At 39.7% G+C, this 20,232-nt stretch overlaps 1 protein-coding gene and 1 long non-coding RNA gene across 3 annotated transcripts in view; one reads left to right on the top strand and one right to left on the bottom strand.

Moving 5' to 3' along the window:
* LOC142138333 (uncharacterized) overlaps positions 1-7,913 on the bottom strand; it is a 63,982-nt gene extending 56,069 nt beyond the window's left edge. The window contains exon 1 of the long non-coding RNA XR_012688011.1: positions 7,518-7,913. This is a non-coding gene — a long non-coding RNA (uncharacterized LOC142138333). The remainder of the gene's footprint in view (positions 1-7,517) is intronic.
* On the top strand, positions 7,514-19,458 carry LOC142138332 (uncharacterized). 2 transcript variants are annotated; one of them, XM_075194937.1, is made up of 11 exons: positions 7,514-7,617; positions 10,052-12,231; positions 13,058-13,191; positions 13,781-13,907; positions 14,021-14,145; positions 14,529-14,706; positions 14,907-15,057; positions 15,606-15,673; positions 16,013-16,086; positions 16,891-16,953; positions 18,503-19,458. In XM_075194937.1, the coding sequence occupies exons 2-11, from the start codon at positions 10,077-10,079 to the stop codon at positions 18,563-18,565; spliced, it is 3,138 nt and encodes a 1,045-aa protein (XP_075051038.1). In that variant the 5' UTR covers positions 7,514-7,617; positions 10,052-10,076; the 3' UTR covers positions 18,566-19,458. The 2 variants fall into 2 exon arrangements, with proteins under 2 accessions (XP_075051038.1, XP_075051037.1); XM_075194936.1 differs by lacking the exon at positions 7,514-7,617 and adding an exon at positions 8,181-8,202.
* Positions 19,459-20,232: the final 774 nt, after the last annotated feature.

Below are 20,232 nucleotides of genomic sequence, written 5' to 3'. Positions count from 1 at the left end.
AAACACATAGACATAGCGCTGGATGCAATAACCTCTATCGTGTATGATTTGTATAGGTGTCTGGCCAGTACACCTTATCACTGTATAAATCAGTGAGTACAGAGCAATTCCTGTGTTATCAGATGGTATATAATAGGAGAGATCTCACCCAATTGTAGAATGCATCAATAGCGTGATGTGGTGAAGTCTCTGATCGGTGTGTGTATTTGGTATCGTGATCCAAAACAAATAATATAAATGTCACTTGATTGAACATCCGAAATGATGGTAATAATGAAGGATCTCCTCATAGATCTTATAAGCGATGAAGACGCTGAGATACAAATGATTCACTATCCAATGCCGATCAGCTGGACACAGGCTGTAATCCTAAAACCGCGGCCGGTGAATTATATCAGTGCATATCCGAATCATCTATATCGGATGAAGGAACCATTCTCAGGCGCTGATATTTCAAATATGCCGAGGAACTATGCCCCAATACTCACCTGCCTTGTATGGAAATGACAGATCGGCAAACACGTCGAGAGTGTAATATAATCACGATCTTTCTTGATAGTATGCAGCAGTCTCCTATTTATATAGTGTAGGTAATATTTATTGTCGGATATTTTTTTGTAGTGATTTTTATATTTGAAGGTAATATTTCTCAGTAGGCATTTCATGTGTAGACATTTAGCACTGTCGTTCACCTTTAGTATAGTCATTCATGCTATCGTTAATTAAAATTAGTAGGGAATTTATGTATGTCTTTATATTATGTGGAGGCATAGCTCGCTTCTGTTTTACATTGTGCCTACTATGTAGCTGTCGCAATAATGGACTTGTAGGGAGTCTCGTGTAGTTCTGTTGGTTGTCGTTATTTTCAGTGTCATCAATTCGTACCCAACCCGTCCTAGGAGGGTGAGAGAAAGGTCCCTCTTCTCATGGACAGACTAACTTTGCCCTCTGGCCTGGGGCCTGGGCAGCTGAGAGAGCCTGGAATCTATGTGCCCTTGGAGTAGCAAACCAGGAGTGCATGAAAATCACTTGTAGATGGTAACCTCACTGAAAGAGTATAGCAGATAGCATATTTTTCCCAAAATGTATTTTACTGCACTTCACTTCCTTTGCCCAGGCCTTTGAGCTGGGCAGGAGCAATTTTTATACTAAGCCCAGCTATAGATAGGGTCCAAAAATATACTAGTAGGATAATTGGCTGCTATCAAAAAATTGACCCTAGTCTCTCTCTCTGTCTGTCTGTGTGTGTATGTTAGGGAACTTAGACTGTAAGCTCCAATGGGGCAGGGACTGATGTGAATGAGTTCTCTGTACAGCGCTGCAGAATCAGTGGCACTATATAAATAAATGGTGATGATGATGATGATGATCACTCTGCACTTATTTATTTATTCAATTCTTGTTTCTCACCTTCACTTATTAATTTTTACTTTTGTTAAGGATTGGCAGGTGTAGAGGACCCTTATGGGCTCCTCCCCACAATAAAAACTTAGTTATGATTCTACTGTCATTTTATAAAAAGACATTTAGGGAAATCATTATTATTTTCTTAATGTATCTTGAGCAAATTACTTTATGGAATGTAAATTCTTAATACACTGACGCTGGCCAGGGTCATGGTCCAATATTACCATATATGTGGCAAGCAGCTCCTTCATGTTTCAACTAGTAACTCAGCAAATATATCCAATCTTCACCAGGGCACTATTTTTGTGGGCCAGTACGTGGTCCAGTTTCATACCCTGGCCTTTGAGTTACAGTGGAATAATGAGGCACTGGTAACAACTTTCTGGCAAGGACTCTCTGAACATATTAAAGACAAACTAGCCTCCAGGGAGCTTCCTTCTAATCTCGACTCCCTCATCTCTCTGTGCATTAGAGTGGACCTACACAACAGAGAACACACTCAAGAGAGATCGTTCTCATTGTTTCACCCCGCACCTTGCACCCTGGTTCCAGAATTCAGTACTCTCTCCTGAGGAGCCCATGCAAATTGTCCGGTCTTGTCTCATTCCTGAAGAACGTGAAAGGCATTTTAAAAACAAACTCTGCCTACTACTGTGGGTAAGCTGGACACCTCCTCACTACTTGTCCCAAGAGATTGGGAAATGTCTCCTCCTAGCTGGTAATAGGGAGGCCGAACTAGAGGCTTGGAGGTCTACTCCCTCTTTTTCAAGAAGATCTGAATTTGTGATGTGCGTCACTTTGGATACTCCTAGTGGTTCTATAATAACATCTCCCTTTGTGGACTCGGGTTCATCTCCTCCGCATTAGTCTCACAATTCCACCTGCCTCTGCAGACCTTTCTGCAGCCATTATTCCTCTGTCGATTACAACCGTGTCTCCAACAACTCCATTTTCAGTGTCACCCTTCCTGTCCGACTGCTGGTAGGAGTTGTACATTTGGAGCTGATCATCTTCCTGGTATTGCCTCAGTCCATTAATCCCATGATTCTGGGATTACCCTGGCTCAGAATTCACACAATTCAGTTTGCCTGGCACCATGCACAAGTGATCTCTTGGGAATCTCTGTGCCATAAACAATGCCTTACACGTGTTAGGATCATTAAGCTCGCTACTTCTTGTCATATCATCTCTCAGGAACCTACCTTGCCAGCAGTTTATGCTTCTTTCTGCAATGTATTTAATAAAACCGCATCAGAGAAACTTCCTCCACACCACCCTTGGTTCTGTCACATATACCTCATACCTGAAAAATCCATTCCCAAGGGAAGAATTTATCCTCTCTCACTCTCCCTGAGATCTAAGACATATCCCAGTATATTTCTGAGAATTTGGAATGAGGCTTCATCAGAAAATCCTCCTCTTCAGCAGGAGCTTGCTTCTTCTTTGTTACAAAGAAGGATGGGTCACTTCGCTCCTGCATTGACTATCGTCAGTTGAACTCCATCACCATAAAGAACCAGTACCCTTTACCTCTTATCTTGATATAGAATTGTTTGATCGGATCAGCGCTTCCAAGATCTTTTCCAAACTAAATTTCAAGGAGCATACAACCTCATTTATATACACCAAGGGGATGAATGGAAAACTACTCTCAATACCCGGGATGGGCATTATGAATATCTTGTTATACCTTTCGGCCTGTGCAATGCACCACCAGTTTTCCAGGCCTTTGTTAACGAGATATTTTGAGACCTACTATACTAATCATTGGTTAATCATCTTGATGACATTTTGATCTTTCCCAAGATCTCATTTCCCATCTTTCACATTTTAAGGAGATACTTCCCCGCCTATGTCAACATCACCTTTACTCTAAACTAGTGCCTGTTTCATGTTTCCCAAGTTCCTTACCTGGGGTACTTAGGCTCCGATTCTGGTTTTATTGTTCCGTGACATGGAAATAGGTTGGACGTCATAATGAGGTTTTTACACTTTCCATGACGAACATTTTCCACAAATGTATGTGTAGCCCCCTTTTACAAGTGAGAAGTGAGAATGCAACTTGTGCTTGGCAGATTCACTTGCACAAATAAAGAAGTAGCATGCCCTACCTTTTGGCAGTCCCGAAATAAGCACTAATGGCTTCCCTCCATCAATTTCAAATTCCATAGGCGTTCCATATAGGCCATCCTCCCTCTGTAAAATTTGCCAATACGGATTCCAAATAACCTCTTTTCAAAATGGCCATTTTAAAACTCTCTCATCTATGATGGGCTAGCTGATTACATCTGTAACTCTTTCATTGCTAGGTTGAAATATGCTCTGGGCCTTCTGCCAGTGAAGGATTGCAGTGGCCTTTGCCATATGAGTTCAGGAAAATGAGAATCTGGGCCTCCTGCCAGAGGTAAGTGACACTGCTACTATTAGCAACTATCAACAGGGGACTCTAATCAAGGACTTCACATCTCAGCCAGGAATGAACAGTAGCAAATAAATAAATAAATACATAAACTAAATCAGTTCTGTAACAGTGCCATTTGTTCCACTCTACTAGGCCTCATGAGTATGATACATAAAACACACTTTCCAATATGCGCTGCTGGAAATAGTATTCTACAATGCTGCTCACAGATAAGATAAGGGGATGTCCCTTCCCCTATTTTAGATAAAGAACAAAATAAAATTCTGGGCGCAAAGTATAATAGAAGCAAAGTGAAAGTATATAGAATATATTTAATATAGTTGCTGAAAATAATGTCTTAAAACATATATATCAATGTCAGTATGCAAAGGTAATATAGAAATGCATATAAAAGATCAGTGCACTGATGCCAAATTGTAATATTGTACATATAATACAACAGATATATAAAGGTTAATTAATAACCGTTCTGCAACATATGCATAAAAACATTTATGCGTATGCAGACATAATAATAAAGTCCAATACTCAATATAAGGGGCATTCGATAAAAAAGTATAGAGCCAGGATTAAAAATTCTCTATATCTATATAGTGCGAGAATAAAAAAGTTTACAACATATATATTGGTTCTAATAGATAAGGAACAGACTGACAGATCAATAAACAGTCATGAATGAAGAAGTTGCTGCAGGACATTGGTAGAACAACCCGCTCACCGTTGGAATGTCCAATTCATACAGTCTTTATTGTAATTCCTTTGACTTTAATGTGGTGTCCGTGGAATTGTCTCGATTTTCAGTAAAGGTGATGGTGTAAATACAGGGTACAACAATCCACTCACCCTTAACGCTTCCAGACAATCCAGTCTTTGACAGGCTCTTATGGAATATATTACGCTGTAGTCGGATAAATCCCTGGTAAGTCCGGTCCTTTCCAATCCTGTGACCTGTCGGGTATTCGCGCAGGTGACGGGTCGTCATAAGTCTGCGTCTTTCACTAAATTCATCTCGCGCATGCGCGGAATCCAAAAAGTTTTTATACAGTCAGGTGTTAGTTGGATAAACGAGCTCGTAATTTTCTAAGATGTAACATAGAAATGAATATATTGATGCCAATGCGTTTCACCCATATAATTGGGCTTCCTCAGGGCAAGTAACTCTTGGTTCCTTTTGGACATAATTTATACCCCTTTCAATCTAGGGGTGTGGCTCAAATTTACCCCTTATCATTGTTTAATTGCCTGGCAATAACACAGTATCAGTTAAAGTAAAGAAAAATAGGATAAAAAGAAATAGAATAGAATAAAATAACAATAAAAATAAAAATAAAATCGAATATAATATTTGTGCAAAAATAAAATAAAATAAAAAATAAAAATAAATCTAAATAATAAAAATTAAAATTAAAATAATGAGTTTCTCTGAGGTGCTGTTAGGAACCCCTGTAGCCGGTACAGCACAACCCGGAGTCTGCTCTGCCAGTCAGGTGTTTACTGGAGCCCCTAGTGGTGGGGACAGACTTGGCCGCAGACTAGCAGAGGGTCGTGAAGTGCGTACTGGCTGGGGAGAACCCAGGAAAGCGGAGTGAAGTCCAGGCAAGGGTCAAGGGCCGGCAGCAGACAGTGAATCCAATAGACAAGCCAATGTCAGAGGTCACAGGCACGGTAGCAAGGTCAAGATACAGGCAAGAAAGGTCAGGGTCACAAGCAAACAGGCAGGGTCCAAATCCAAGCAAGGGGGTCATACACGGGAAATCCAATAGAGTGTCCACGGGACAGGGACAGGAACATAGGCAGGTCCTAGGAACAAGCAGGACTGTGGCAGAAAAGCTATAACCGGCAGTGAGGCTGCAGACCTCACTGCCTTAAATACCAGCATCAGCCAACCAGAGCCCAGCTCTGAAACCACACACACAGCCCCTGCTTAATTAATCATGCTTTCATCAAATTAGCCCACAGGCTTGTGTCCCCTACAGCGCACGCACCCGGCTGTCCCCAGCCGCCGGGACTCGGTGCTGCTACTGCTGGCGTCCAAACGTTGCCTTAGCAACGGTCGGGTGGACTCCGGAAATGACGTCAAGGTCGTCAATGCGACGGCCGGGATGTCAGAGGGCATCAGAAGCGAGCCGCGGTGGCTGTGAGTACCGCCGCGGCTCGTAACAGGTGCCCAAACATATATCTTAGTGATAGATAATTCACTTTGGAAAGCTCTGTGTCATTTTGGGAATCAATCTGACTTAATTTAAAATGTAATTCCTAAAGTGGGGGGTGAATAGCCTGTAAGAAGGGTTTAAAATCTTCTGCCTTAGACAATAATGTGTGCATTTTCATGAGGGGTCTATCAAGACTGAAATGTCTCATTTTTCTCAGATGTCTTCCCTCACACACTAGGCCTTAACTAGTAGGTAGTAATTCTGATTTTTTTTCCTATTCTATTTTCTGAAACGTATTTGTGTAATTAAATATATTGTATGTCTTGTTATTAATTATTGTAACTAAGCCTTGGAACCCATTTTAAATTTAATCTAGTGTGTTCTCCGTGATTCTTTGTGAACTTATGTAGCATGAGCCTCTCTGGGCTCGTGCTACATGTTTATATGATTTAAGAGTGAAACATTAATAAGTGGTTCTGGTGAGCGTAAAGACACCAGAATAAATCCTTTGTGGTGGCAGAAAAGGTGTATTCATTGCTAAGTGACTAAAGTGACGCCAGTCACGGCCAGCTGTTCAGATTGCTGTATCAGGTACAGGCTGGGCGTTCGTGACACTCTTGAAAGTCAAATAAAAATTATTTATCAAAAGAAAAAACAGAAGATATTGAAGGACTAATAAATAAATGGGACAACAGAGGTAGTAATAGTGAGAGTTAAAGAGAACAAGTGGAAAAATAAAATAGAGAGTTTATATGTATACAGAAGTATTTATTATATAGCTTGTGATATTAAAATGGTCTATCAGGTAACCATACAAGAATTTTATTTTTTTATTTGAAAGTCTTGCCAGGATTCACTTAATAAAAATACAGCTTTTTGTTTTTTACTTTGCTCTATTTATTCACCAATGTTATCACAGGTGATTGGGGCAACGTTTTTGCATAGGAGACTTCTTTATTTAGTAAATTTATTGCTGCGCTCCTTGGTTATCTACGGTATTGCCATGAAATTTAATTTAAAATAAAAAAATAAACAAAAAAATAAATAAATTTTCTATTCAGCCTTGCTACAACCCCTGAGAGACACTAGATTTGCCCATGAGTGCAGCTAGAGTTAGACACAGCCCTGTGAGAGAGCAGGACATATCACCTAGAACAGTGCTGCAAGCAACAGCTTAGTTTCACATGGTGAATCTCCCTGAAATTATTTTCAAAAGTTATGTATGGGCAATTGTAGCAAAATCAAATATTTTTTTTTTCCTAATAATAGACATATTTTTAAAAAAATATTTTAAACATTATTGACCATGTCTGTATAGCCATCTCTGCTATAACTCTGTCACTACAATGTTTTTAAACGTTAAATTGGTATAGCCCAATTGAAAAAAATCCATGATTTGTAAAAGAGCCAGGATGGGAAAAGGAAGCAACGTCACAGTGACGGAATACGTTCAAGTTCTAATCCAGGCAGGTCTCCCTGTTACTAATGTGTGTTGTGTTGGGCCCTGCTCTGGCCCCCTGCTCTTTGTGACGTACCTCTGACAACTGGCCGCTGATTGGTCGAGGCGTGGAAAGGAGCAGGCACGCCCCTCTGACAGTGCTTGGAACAGTCAGTAGCCGCAAGCACTCGGCTCAGGTAAGTCACAGATCTTTGTGCTCCAGGTTTAAGTATTCACAGGGGAGAGCATGAGGTTTTGGTAATGCATTGACTGCAAGAAGGCTCATTGATGTATTGCGCTGGGTGTTCTTCTCTGCTTTCCTAAGGTTTGTAGCGTGTATATTAAGGGTGCCGATCCGTATGGTGAATGCTGCCCGCTGGACAGTGTCGGGTGTGTGAAGGTGGGGAAGTGGTGTCTTGTTTATGTTTGACACATGCCGTTGCAATATGGGTGACCTCTTTCCACGGCGTGTGTCCTTCTCCGGCGCCCACGTGTGTGCAGCGACAGTACACAGGACAGGCAGAGAGTGGTGTCAATCAAAGTAGCTGGGTGCTGTGATTTTCCGGGTGTGAGCTTTCTACACGTGCATGCTGTGTATATGTCATTACGATGGCCGGCGGGTGACGCTGGGATGTCCAGCGTATTACAGGCAATCTGGAGTGATGGTCGGCCTGACTTCTAAAAATAGAAGTTGCCATCATGCTTAGAATCTATTTATATATAGACTTGTATATTTATACGTTTATATATGGAGGTTTGGGGATCCTTGGCCCATACATGGAGTAAGTGAATGAGGCCTTGGGGGTGACCTCAGTCACATGGCCGGTGAGGGAAATACCCCATATGAGTACATTGGGAGGCGGTGTTGTGAGCCCCTCCAAGTGTGCCACTGATGACATTGTGTTCAGCCCCAATCCACTTGAACAGCTGTAAAGGATGAACTTTCCTAATTGTGGTGCGGCGGTGTGTGGGAGTGCACCCGGCTTCAGACAATACTCAGTGATGTATATGGTGAACAGCACGTTGCTTACTTTATCTAAAACTTACACCAAGTTTATTATTGACGTTGCCTAGTGATAGTGACACGCGCCTCGTGCACCAGTTATTGTGGCAGTTAGTTTTAGTTTGAATGAGACCATGTCACAGCCCTGCAAGTGTGATCTGAGGTGCTCTCACCAAGGTCACCCAAACTCGAACTAGATTTCGGTTTCAAAGGTCATCACCGCCCTTCCTTATTGGTGCAGGTAGTGTGAAATAGAATTGTGCTTTATTATACACTTTTATGGCATTTGATTATAGTTGTGTTTTGACAGCCCTGAAGATGTTCTTTTGTGAAATTGTAGTATAAGTTAATGAAGTATGTCTTTGGCAATGTCTCACCTTCCTGTGTCTGCCTTAAGTGTCAAATAACAATTACTACTAGTTGTCACTATGTAGCCCTTTTCAGAATGTTGGCGGTTTTCTGTTTTGTTTCTCTCGAGTGTAAACGGCACATTGTTGCTGAGAGCTTCCTTTCTCTGGAAAGTATTCGGTTTTTCTATTTTACAAATGTTTATTTAGCAGAGACTGTTTTTCCACAAATTTATGACAGCTGGTGAACTGCTTTGCAAGTAGACATCTGATTCTTTTCTTCTTCTTTTTTTTTTTTTTAATATATATCTTAAGAGTAAAGAAAAGTGGTAAACTAGCAAATATTTTAATAGCATATTTTATATTGCAGAAACTCTATTTGCAAGACTGTCTGACTTGTGAAGAAAATAGTGTAATTTTATCTATAGTATGGAATCACTTGAAGCGGGGGGGGGGGGGGGGGTGGCATGTTTCTGTAGCTGCTTACCTCCATGAGGTAGCTGTGTATAGTGTTCATTGAAGGTGCATAATGTTAGATGTTTACTTTTTTGTTTGTTTTTGTTTTTGCCACTGCAGTTTTACACCAGCTTCAGGTTATCCTCCATTTTAGTATAATTTTAATCTTTTAAGTTGCGTTTAATTTACCAGTGCTATATCATAAAAATCACAAGCTTTATTGTGCACGTTTTACTTTTCTTTGAGACTTGTTTTACCCAGTTTTCTATAAATCTACATTAAGCTTAAAGACTAAACCTTAAACAAAAGTTGTGTTGATATCAAAAAGCTACTTATCACAAATGTAAAATCGACTGAACTTGAAGGGTCGTACCAGCTAGTTGCTGTATTGCAGTGACACGCACGCAATGCGTAATCTAAGAATCGATTGGATCACAAGGCCTGTTGGCAGGTAAGTGTTATCTGCTTGTGTGGTCAGCTTCTGACCACGGTAACAGGCCCCCAATCGCACCAAATCTGGTCCTATTGGTGCAGTCTTAAAATGTCTGCATACACAGGCAGATCGTGATGATCTTCCACTACACTTATGGACATGTCCATAATTGTCAGAGCTATTATGTTTCAGTCCTATTCTGCCATTATGCATGCGTTTGGGGCCACACAGTGATAGCTGGTCAATTGCCTGATATCTGAGCATGTGTCTTTGTTCAGTGTTTGTATAATTCTCCCTCTGCTTGTATACTTTGTTGCAGAATGTTTGGATGGTAGCCTAGGTAAGCACATAAGATTACTTTGATGTATTTTAATGGTTTGTTTCTTTTACAGGTTTCGTTGTGGGGTACTTTTAAAGATGCCCCTAAACCTGCGCATAATTATCCCATGCGCCGTGCCTGGAGTGCTGGCTATTGTTGGATGTTGGTGGTTCTTTTCTCGGAAAAAAAAATGGCTTGATAAGAAACCGAACCATATAATTTCCCTTACAGAATTGCAAACAGATGAGGATGTCTTTAAAGAACTAAATGAAACTCAATGCAGTTCAAGGACACAACCTGTGGATTTGTCCTGTGAAACACATGCCTCTCTGTCTAACTTTACATGCTCTACACCCTCAGCAGAAAGGGTAGCTTCCTTTTCTGAAACACTGTCCGACTGCAAGGCTGATGGCCTGAAGAGTGAGACCTCCACACTTAATGTGGAGCTGGACTCCTCCATTTTACCAGAATCCCAGGATAAAGCACAGGATAAAGAATTATATGTTGTGTCTTCTACAGAGCCAAGTGCCCAGCCATGTATTGATGAGATGCAAACTGAGCAGTGCCCTCAGTCCGTGGATAATGACTCTGAAACAGAACACAGTAGTGCTCATTATTCAGAATGCAATCAGGCAGAAGAGGTAGAGTGTAGTAAGCCACTAAAGCCAAATCTGTTTCCTCCTATGGAAGCACACATTTTTGAACATGATAACTCTGCCACCTGTGGAGTTACAGGAAGTGTGTTACAAACCATAGATGAGCTATCTAATATCTGTATAAAATCTTCCTCCATGGAAATGTTGAGCGAGAATAATGCTACTGATAAAATGGATACTTTTTCCCAGTGCTTGGGAAAACCTGAACTGTTACAAACTACAGATAAGGAAACAACTAAAACTGCAACTTGTGACTTTGCATCATGTTCAGCAGATGTATCACATGGCGATTCTACAGATGTGGAGCACACTTTGGCTACAATTCAAGTAATGGAGCCTGCTGCCTCCTTAAATCAACCCCACTTGGTGACGGAAGAAACTTTAATTGGTTCAAAAGCAACATCGGCTGTCTGTAGTGTAACATGCTCTGAGGTTGAAGCTTTAAATAATAATCTATCAGAAGAGTTGCTTGTTGTGCGTTCCCCAGAACAAAGTGTCCAGCCATGTATTGGTGAAATAGAAACCATGGTTAAAATGTCTCTTCTAGTGCAGTGCCCTCAGTCAGTGGCCAATGAGACAGGAGTAGAATCCAGAGAAGAAGCAGAACAGGGTAGCTATCCATCTTTAGAAAGTATTCGGGCAGAGCAGATAGCATGGAGTAAACCCAAGTCAAATCAGTGGTGTCCTATGGAAGCAGAAGGATTTGAACATGGTGACTCTGCTGTCTGTGAAATTGCTGGTAATGTTTTACCAACATCAGATGACCTATCTTCCTCAATGGAAATGGTGAGGGAGGGTAAGTGTGCAGATATATTGGATGCCTTTTCCCAGTGCTTGGGGAAAAATGAACAGTATGAAACTACAGGCTCTGTAGTGGACTGTTTGGAAGAAGGCAATCCCAATACAATTTTTGGAGACTATGAGGCCAAAATAGTTGAACAACTGGCTATAAACATAATTTCAAAAGTAATTGTAGCTGCCAAACAGGAAATCATGTCTGGCTCAGCAAGTGATATGTCTGGTACTTGCCAGGTGCTTGATGAGAAAAATGGAAAATTTCTACAAAGAGATTCCCAAAGACAGCAGTTTGCACTAGACAAAAATGGGACAGATGCTAATGGAGAAAGTGGAAGTTTGACTGAAATTAGCTCTACATGTGAAGCTACACAGACAGAACAGTCCCAAGTGGAAGAACTTAAAAATGGACTAATGACAGGTGATATACCAACGCACCCCTCACAATCGCTGGCAAACTTCAGTCCAGTTCATAAAATGTCAGAGTTTTTTGATGAGTCTCAAGCAGCTATGGAGGATTCCAGTGTTAGTGTCTGTACGTCAGAAGATGGGATCATTGTGGAGGAACCATTACAAAGCACCGTACTGTCAAGTGTTTGCGTTGGCTCTTATGAGTCATTGAGTTCATCGGGCATTGAACTATCAAGGGATAATGTTAATGTGTCAAGTGAGAGATCGAAAAATGTTGGTGCAGTGGAAAACAAGAGTGTACCATACGGCAATGGAGATGTGAAAAGTAGTTCTGTGGATATGAAAAATGAAGGCCCTTGGACTGGTGACACAGAAGTGTATCATTCAGGAGGTAAGGTATCTTTTTGTAGCCTTTTCATGAAAGCTTTATGGAAATGGATATGAATAGTGTTTGTTTATTAGTTTGTGTTGTCTAGCTGTAATTGACATACATTTATTGGATTATATGTATGCTGCTTCAACTTTTTGCCCAGTAAATTGAGATAATATATCAATATAAAATGCTGCTTGAAAGATGAAATGCAAGCTGAATATGTCTCCCTTGTGTCCATGTTTTTTTTTATGGGCAGCCCCCATCCCCTAATTTTGCCAGACTCCCAATTCACCCAAACTAACAAATTATGTCAAATAGGTTCCTACATATGTTTAACTTTTTGGAACCAAAAATAAATCATGGGGGTTGCTTTTATGGCCTTGGCAAACTTTTTATGGATGTCCTGGCTTCTCATTCCAAACTAAGCCCTGTGTGAGGGGGGCAGGAGACCAAAAAAAAAAAAAAATTGTGCAGCTATCAGGATTATTTTTCCAAGTGCCTAAACCTTGCGTTGCTCAAATGCCACAAAGTGTGCATGTGAAATTTTCTTGCTCTGTTTTGACCGGGATTTTGCACTAAACAATTTTCAGAGTGGGTTTGCTCATGTGACATTCCATCTGGAACACAGCATGAAGCCAGTCTGGCCACTCACTTGAAAAATCCCTGACTGAATGTTGCATGAGGACATGTGCCAACTAGTCATTTGTAGGTGATAAAACTTCACCCTGTGCTTGCAACTGGTTTTTCTTTTTGTATATTTTTTACTTTTAAAAACAAATTCTGTTATGCCATTTGATTGACCTGTAATTGAGCTTGTGTTTGATTTTAGTTGTGCTTTTTGCAGGTTCAGATGTAAATAGCATGGATTCTGTGGATAGTGGCTGTGCTCTGGGGAAGTCTGAGCAAGTTCAGGATGTAAACGATAAGAATGTGGCAAAAAAGGCTGAATTTGTCATCTGGGAATTTGAAGTCCCTAAGGTAATGAGTGTTATGTTTTTGCGGCTGTGATAATGCCGACAACAGTTAGCCTGACTTAAAAATTCAGATTACTATAATGTCTACAGGGAGGAAATAGAGACATACACGATTCCCCACATGCTTAATTGCTGGCAGATGTAAATTGCGACTTTCTAAAATGTCTCCAGATGCAATGACGTCGGTTACAATGGCCACAGTGAGATTGCTGGTTTTAAAGCGGCAATGGGTGGACGCAACACCTGGATTACATTATACAGGTGGCGGGTCTGCCCATTGCTGCTTTAAAACTGTCAATCTCGCTGTGGCCATTGTAACTGACGTCATTGAAGCTGGAGACGTTTTAGAAAGTCTCTATTAAGATGGTGGGGAATCTTGTATGTCTGCTATATGGTAAGTCTCTATTTCCTCCTTGTAGGCATTATACTAATCAGAATTTTTACGTCTGGCTAACTGTTGTCATTATAGCAGCCAAAATAATGACTACCACCCGATTCCGCAATTGCTAATATTTCACTAGTTTCTCTAGTCTTACCATAGAGTGGACATATTTTTATATTAATATCAATTTCTTTCTATAATCCCCTTGAAGCATTTGGTTGGAAGATTGATTGGGAAGCAAGGTCGGTTTGTAAGCTTCCTTAAAGAGTTGTCCGGTGCCAAAATTTACATCTCAACTTTGCCTTACACGCATTATTACCAAATCTGCCACATAGAAGGTAAGTCTATCAGTGTTATATTGGCAATATGTTTGAATTTCATTTTAAGTTTCTGCTGCAATGTCTTATAATGTAAAATTGTATATGCTGTTTCATAAAGTGTCATTTGACAGGTTCTCAGGAGCAAATAGACAGAGCCCTGTATTTAATTGGCAAGAAGTTCAAAGAACTAAACTTCACGAACATCTATGCACCTCCTCCATCTGTGGTGCTACACTCTCTTCCGATGACATCCTGGGTAAGATTTATTTGTCTGGGTTTTGGATATTTTACATTCTGTTTTTTAGCTGTCTGCATACTTTGTTGTTGCCACATAACTTAGCAGTAGAAGGTCCAAGGAAATTGTATATTTATTGTATATAATTGTATATATGTAGCTTATTTCTTAAACTTTACATACATTTTCATTTGGTGTGTATGTATTATGCAAACAGCCTGTGTATAATTCCAATTATTGGCTCATATTTGAGAAATGTTGTCGCCTCGAATTACAATCGCCTCCTAGCAATAAATGCTCTTTAATTTTATGTCCAGTGTCTTTATATTCTTGTGCCCAGCTTTACTTACATTTTGCAAATATGGTATAGATATATATTATAATTATTTTTTTTTTTTGCCCAGCTGATGCTGCCAGAAAGAGTTACAGTTGAAGTAATTGTGGTCAATGTGGTGAACGCAGGGCACCTCTTCGTTCAACAACATGCGCACCCTACGTTTCATGCACTCCGTGGCTTGGACCAACTAATGTCCCTTTGCTATACACAGTCTGGCATTCCAACATTGCCAACTCCAGTTGAAGGTAAGTACCCTGCACTTCGGTCTGTATTTTACTTTTGTGGATGTTTTTCACTTTACAGTGTTCATGATCATCAAGCTTGTGGTACTCTTTTTAACATGTTGATATATTATGCTATATGCAGTCGATTTTCTGAGAAAATGACAACATTTTAGTGAACTATGCTAGCGTATCCTTGTACTTAACATTTATTTTCCTTTCAGTTGGAGTAATCTGTGCAGCACCCATTGGCGATCATGCTTGGTGGAGGGCACAGGTGGTGGCGTACCACAGTGAATCTGAAGAAGTTGAGCTACGATACGTTGATTATGGTGGCTATGACCGAGTGAAAATTGCACTAATCAGGCAGATTAGGTCAGTACATATACATTGTCTAGTGTGGTTTGTCAGCAGAACCCATTTCTTTGTTTGAAATGGTAGCTGTCCACATTATTCTTTGTGTTATTTGTAGGTATTTACAGATGTAAATCATGCAAATGATGTATTAAACTTCACATCAGTATATGCAACTCACTGGTATTTTTTCAGCTATGACTGTTCGATGTGTAAGTGAGCCTGTCGTGGCGTAACATACTTTAGTTCAAACATCCAGATCTCAAGTCCTAAGCATTAGTATTGGCTTGCTTGATGTTGTATGAGCTACATATGCTTGTACAATCAGCTCCCTGACATCCAACTGGATCCCTTTAATACAATCCAGGAACTGCCTGAAAAGCTGATGCAGCAGCTTACCCTAGTGGGTTAATAGTGGAACAAGCCGGGATGTGACTGATTTTACTGACTAGGCTTTAATTACTGCGTGGTGTTTTTCCTTTTCGTTGTTTTATTCACTATTTAGAGAAAAACCTTAATGCTGGTCTGTCTAAAAATATATATTTATATATTTTTTTTAACCCCCTCAGGTCTGATTTTGTTACCCTACCGTTCCAGGGAGCGGAAATACTTCTTGACAATGTGATACCACTGCAAGGTAAATCTTTATTTTTATTTTATTTTTTTGGGGGGGAAGGGGGGGTGTTTTCTTAAAAGCTTTATAAGCAATTTGTAACAAGGGAGCATCTTTGAGGCCAACCACAATGTCCAATTCTGTACACATGCGTAGTTTTCACAGACTCTAATGTAATATTCTTGTAATCAAAAAGTGCAAAATCTAATTTGAATGTCTGAGCATTGAACTCCTGCAGGCAGCACTCAAACACTCTATGCTTTTCTGCATTTTAACGCTTTGATTCAAAATGTCTGCTAATTGTTTGCCAAAATGTGTAAAGCACCTGTTTTGTTAACCTAAAATGACTCTTATTATTGCTAGACGAGGATCACTTCTCTATAGAGGCAGACGAAGCTGCAAATGACATTACAAGAGGCACAGCTCTGCTCGCCCAGGTAATTTATTACCTTATTTTTGTTTAGTTTCGCTACAAATTTTATAATGCTGAACAAAAACAGGAGACAAGTAGCCAATGTGCCTAAATGATTGGCAAGTAAATTTTGGAAGTTATTTCTGTTGATGCCAGTGAAGATGCAGCTTCCCTGGCTTCTTGAAAGATCCTGGGGAATTCTACATTTAACAGACTGGCTTCTATTCATTTTGTAAAAATCGGCGGATAGGTTAAAAAGTACATTACTGTTTACAAGTGGTTCCATTGCTTTATTGTTTTGTATTTACTATAAACACAATTTTGACTGCATGGCTTTTCACCAACACATGTATTAAGGCATAAATTGAGTAAAGTGGCTTAAAATTGTAAAAGGTCTTTCTGGCCCAATCATGCTTTCACTCTTCTTGGCAGTGTTCTCCCCAGGACCTACTTCCCGGGTGCTCCACTTGGCTGTTTTTACTTGTCAGCCAGCTCTTGGAGCCCAACAGTGTCTTATAAAAGAAAAAAACATTGTTTCTCCTAGTATAACACTATGTGAGCACTACAGCCAGCAGTGTGTTAACCACTTGCCACCAGTCCTGGCAGGTGTGGGCAATAACCTCCAATATTTTTCAACTTTATTGCAAAGAATTACAACTGCCCCCACCTGCCTGCTTCTTAATGCCACCCAGCTGGCAAAATTTTGGGGGGTGAACATTGATTGGCTTGTTTTAAATGATGCTGCTCAGATTATTTTGGCTGAAAGTGACTTTCAAATGATCTAGAATAGCTCATGGTCCCTATAATCCATATATTTTCTATTTCACAGGTAACAAACTATGATGCTGCAACAGGACTCCCGCTTGTACACTTATGGAGTGTGGCTGATGAGGTGAGGTTTATAAAAAAATAAATAAAAGTATAGCTTGTTGTCTCCATTGTTTATATGTTCGGCTGTCATTTTCTATTTGCTGTATTTTTTTTCCCTTGACATTTTAGGGTTGTCCTTTTTGTTGTTGGAAAAAGCAACTGTGCATTCCGTTTTGTACTGTTGCTATATGTGAAGTCAGTGACACAAACCACTGTACAGCTCTCTTCTACTATTTCTGATGTGATAATGGTGTCCAGATTATGTATATAAAACAATTTACCTGGTTTGGTTATGTCATTTTGACACCATGGCCAGTAACTGACTTCCTCTGGCTGAAGTCACTTGCTATGAAAAGGTAATGGTGAGCTTCTTAAGCCTGTCATACGAGCATTTAATGCATGCCAAATATTCCACTCAGAAAAAGGGGACTTTCTGGAGCCTTTCACACATTACCTTTGAATGCCACTTGCATTGTTCCTCCCTTGTAGTGTTTTATAGTTATCTAATAGGAGACCTTTTTTTTAAAAAAAAAATCACAAGTAAGAGGCCTTCATGTTCTCAAAACATTTAACCCAAAATAAAATTTACTTTGGCAAACAGATCCAGATGTTTGAGAAAACTGATGCCTAGAGCAGCTCCACGCTAAAAAGAATATTGGGGATAATGTGGTATGCTCTAGCGAGGGAGTTGGTCCAAGTGAACTTGGGAGATGGTCACAAACAAATTTGGTTTGGTCATGAATGGACAAACATTGGTATATTTAACAAATTTAAAATTGGCAGGTTCTCTAGGCTTCTTCCTCTAACTCTTAACCTTGCGTGACAGTTGTGTACTTTGTGTTATGTTGTGCTTTAGTCTTTCTATTCCTGTGTTAAAAAGCGAAGGTGCTGCACAAACTTAAAATTAGAAATTGGTGAAACTTTTTTCTCAGTGTGCTGCTTAATGTAAAAGTAATCTTTCTATTAGGCTTTTACCTTACTGCTTGCCTGTTGTGCCAAAAATTATTACACATTGGGGATCATTTTCAATACAGAGCATGTATTTTGTGTAAGTGCTATAATTTGTCTGCCAGGTGGTTATTTCTGTGCCCATCCTTATTCCATTGATTAAATTACTCCAAGAGTGGTGTGAACATTAGTTGCAGGTACATGTCACTTCAAAGTAAAACTTATTTGGGGCACTCCTTTAACTGCAACTTAATTTTTAAGTCTCTGGATATGCTGTCTTCAGTGCATTAATAAGACATTGGGTCTAAAATGACTTGCTGTCAATTTTGTTTTATTTGTTTAAATTGGTTTGCATATTTATGTACTTCCAATAGAAAATATACCTATGAAGAAATGCCATCCGATTTAAAATTGCCAAGGTCGATATTTTCCCACCCCAAGAGAACCTCTGCAGACACCCAAATGAAATCTTCATAAAATGAATTCTGTAGTATGTAGAAACTGGAGGACTGCTGTGCATTTTTGCATATTTTCACCACGGTTTCATTTGATTATATTTTGTAACATTTTCTCTGTGCAGACTGTACACCTTTGATAACCTAGTTTATATATTTGTTTTCTAGGTGGTTTCCATCAACAGGACACTCGTGGAAAGAGGCTATGCCCAGTGGGTAGATAGCCATTAACCACCATAATGCCATCTTTTGTACTGTATCAGGCTCGGCATGCAGACACATCATTTTTGCCCTCCTGTTTCTAATGATCCAACAATTGTCTATGCAACGTTTCAGGCAAAATAAACACATGACAATGTTTAACCGAATAAAACTTCTAATTCCTAGAACTGCCTAGAAAGCCTTATTTGTGTAGCTTTGAGACTTGTTGCTGGTGTTCCCTCCTAGTGTTATTCTTGAAAGTGCACCATTTTACCAGAAAAATAAGTGTTTTTTTTTATTTTGGTAAAATCTGAACTCCACAAGCATCAGATAAGCAGTAGCATGGTTAATTAGGAGTCGGATCTAATTTGAGGCTTATGTTTCAAATGCCTAAAGGAGTGTCATGAGTTAAATAGAACATAAATGTGTATTGCCCTGTATGTACAGTCTGTGAAGCATCCTGTTTGCCAAGCCTGATGTGTAATTTATTTTGTAGCCGTGCAAATCTTTGTAAATATATAAATAGAGATCACTAATATTTTGTATCGAAACACTGGAGAAAATAAAGGGAACTTTGCAATTTCCACACTACTCGTCCACTTTTGCTAAAAATTGTGGCACAGAAATGCATTGATGCTTTTTAAATCATGGATATCCTGTGCAGAAATGTGTGGTGTGTTTAGATTTGCCTTATTGTCTAGTGGTTATGTGATCTATAAATGATATGTTTCTCTGCTGTACAGTTGTAAAAAGTAATGAATTGATGTGCTCTTTTTTTATTTCATGACAAATGGATTTTTAAACCTGTCAAAGTAATATAAATCCAATGGAAAGGAATTGTAAAATGCATATTTTCCTGAATCTGTTGTGAGTGGGGTTAATTAAAAAAATTAAAAATAAAGCACTGAATGGGAAGCATTAAAGCCTGTATTAAATGTGTCTTACTGAAAATGTGTCAAACATTGAAAATCCACTTTCTATTGTATCACATTGACTAGACCAACAATTCTTTGAGGATTTTACTATGGCCAGAAACACATATGCAAAACGGTCAAGAAATGTAAAGACTCTACTTATAAAGAATTTTGTAAAAACAGATGAGTGTTTAAGCACCCATTTGAATAAAAGGCTTCCTTTATTTGCCTCTTCACAATGAAACACATGCAAACCCAGGTTTGTATCTTTTCTCAGTCACTTGATCTGTCTGCAGTTTGAAACATTCAAGTATGTACAAATCATCAAGCAGAGTATACAATGCATCTAGAGTTTGTACACATCCGGGAAGCCTTTAAGACATGTTTACTTCCCAATTTATCCAATGGACATTTAGCAGGATATCTGTTTGTGGATATGATGGAACAAAAACGATGCATATATCTCTGCCAAACATTCAACTGAAATCTCCTGAATCAACACTGTCTGTTTATGAATATATCATACATGCCAACTCTCCCGGAAAGTCTGGGAGACTCCCGAAATTCGGGTCAGTCTCCCGGGCAAGCTGGCATTTCTCCCGCATCCCAATCTCACCGAGAATCATGTCATTTGACGTGATTCTCGGTGAACCACGCCATTTTGGAGGGCGGGACGAGGCCAATCGCGTCATTTCGGCCCAGGACTGCTTCACTGTCGGCCGTCGGGGCGCCCCCTTGTGGTCAGAGTACAAACAACATGCATAAAAAAACAAAACAAATGAA

Source organism: Mixophyes fleayi, chromosome 2 (assembly GCF_038048845.1).
Source record: "Mixophyes fleayi isolate aMixFle1 chromosome 2, aMixFle1.hap1, whole genome shotgun sequence".
Classification (NCBI taxonomy): Eukaryota; Metazoa; Chordata; class Amphibia; order Anura; family Limnodynastidae; genus Mixophyes; species Mixophyes fleayi.
This window is presented reverse-complemented; position numbering and strand designations above follow the sequence as displayed.

Coding starts and splice junctions, on each gene's coding strand:
- LOC142138332 (XM_075194936.1), top strand. Junction 14,707..14,906: donor ATTGCCAACTCCAGTTGAAG/GTAAGTACCCTG, acceptor TTTTCCTTTCAG/TTGGAGTAATCTGTGCAGCA. Junction 16,087..16,890: donor GCACAGCTCTGCTCGCCCAG/GTAATTTATTAC, acceptor TCTATTTCACAG/GTAACAAACTATGATGCTGC.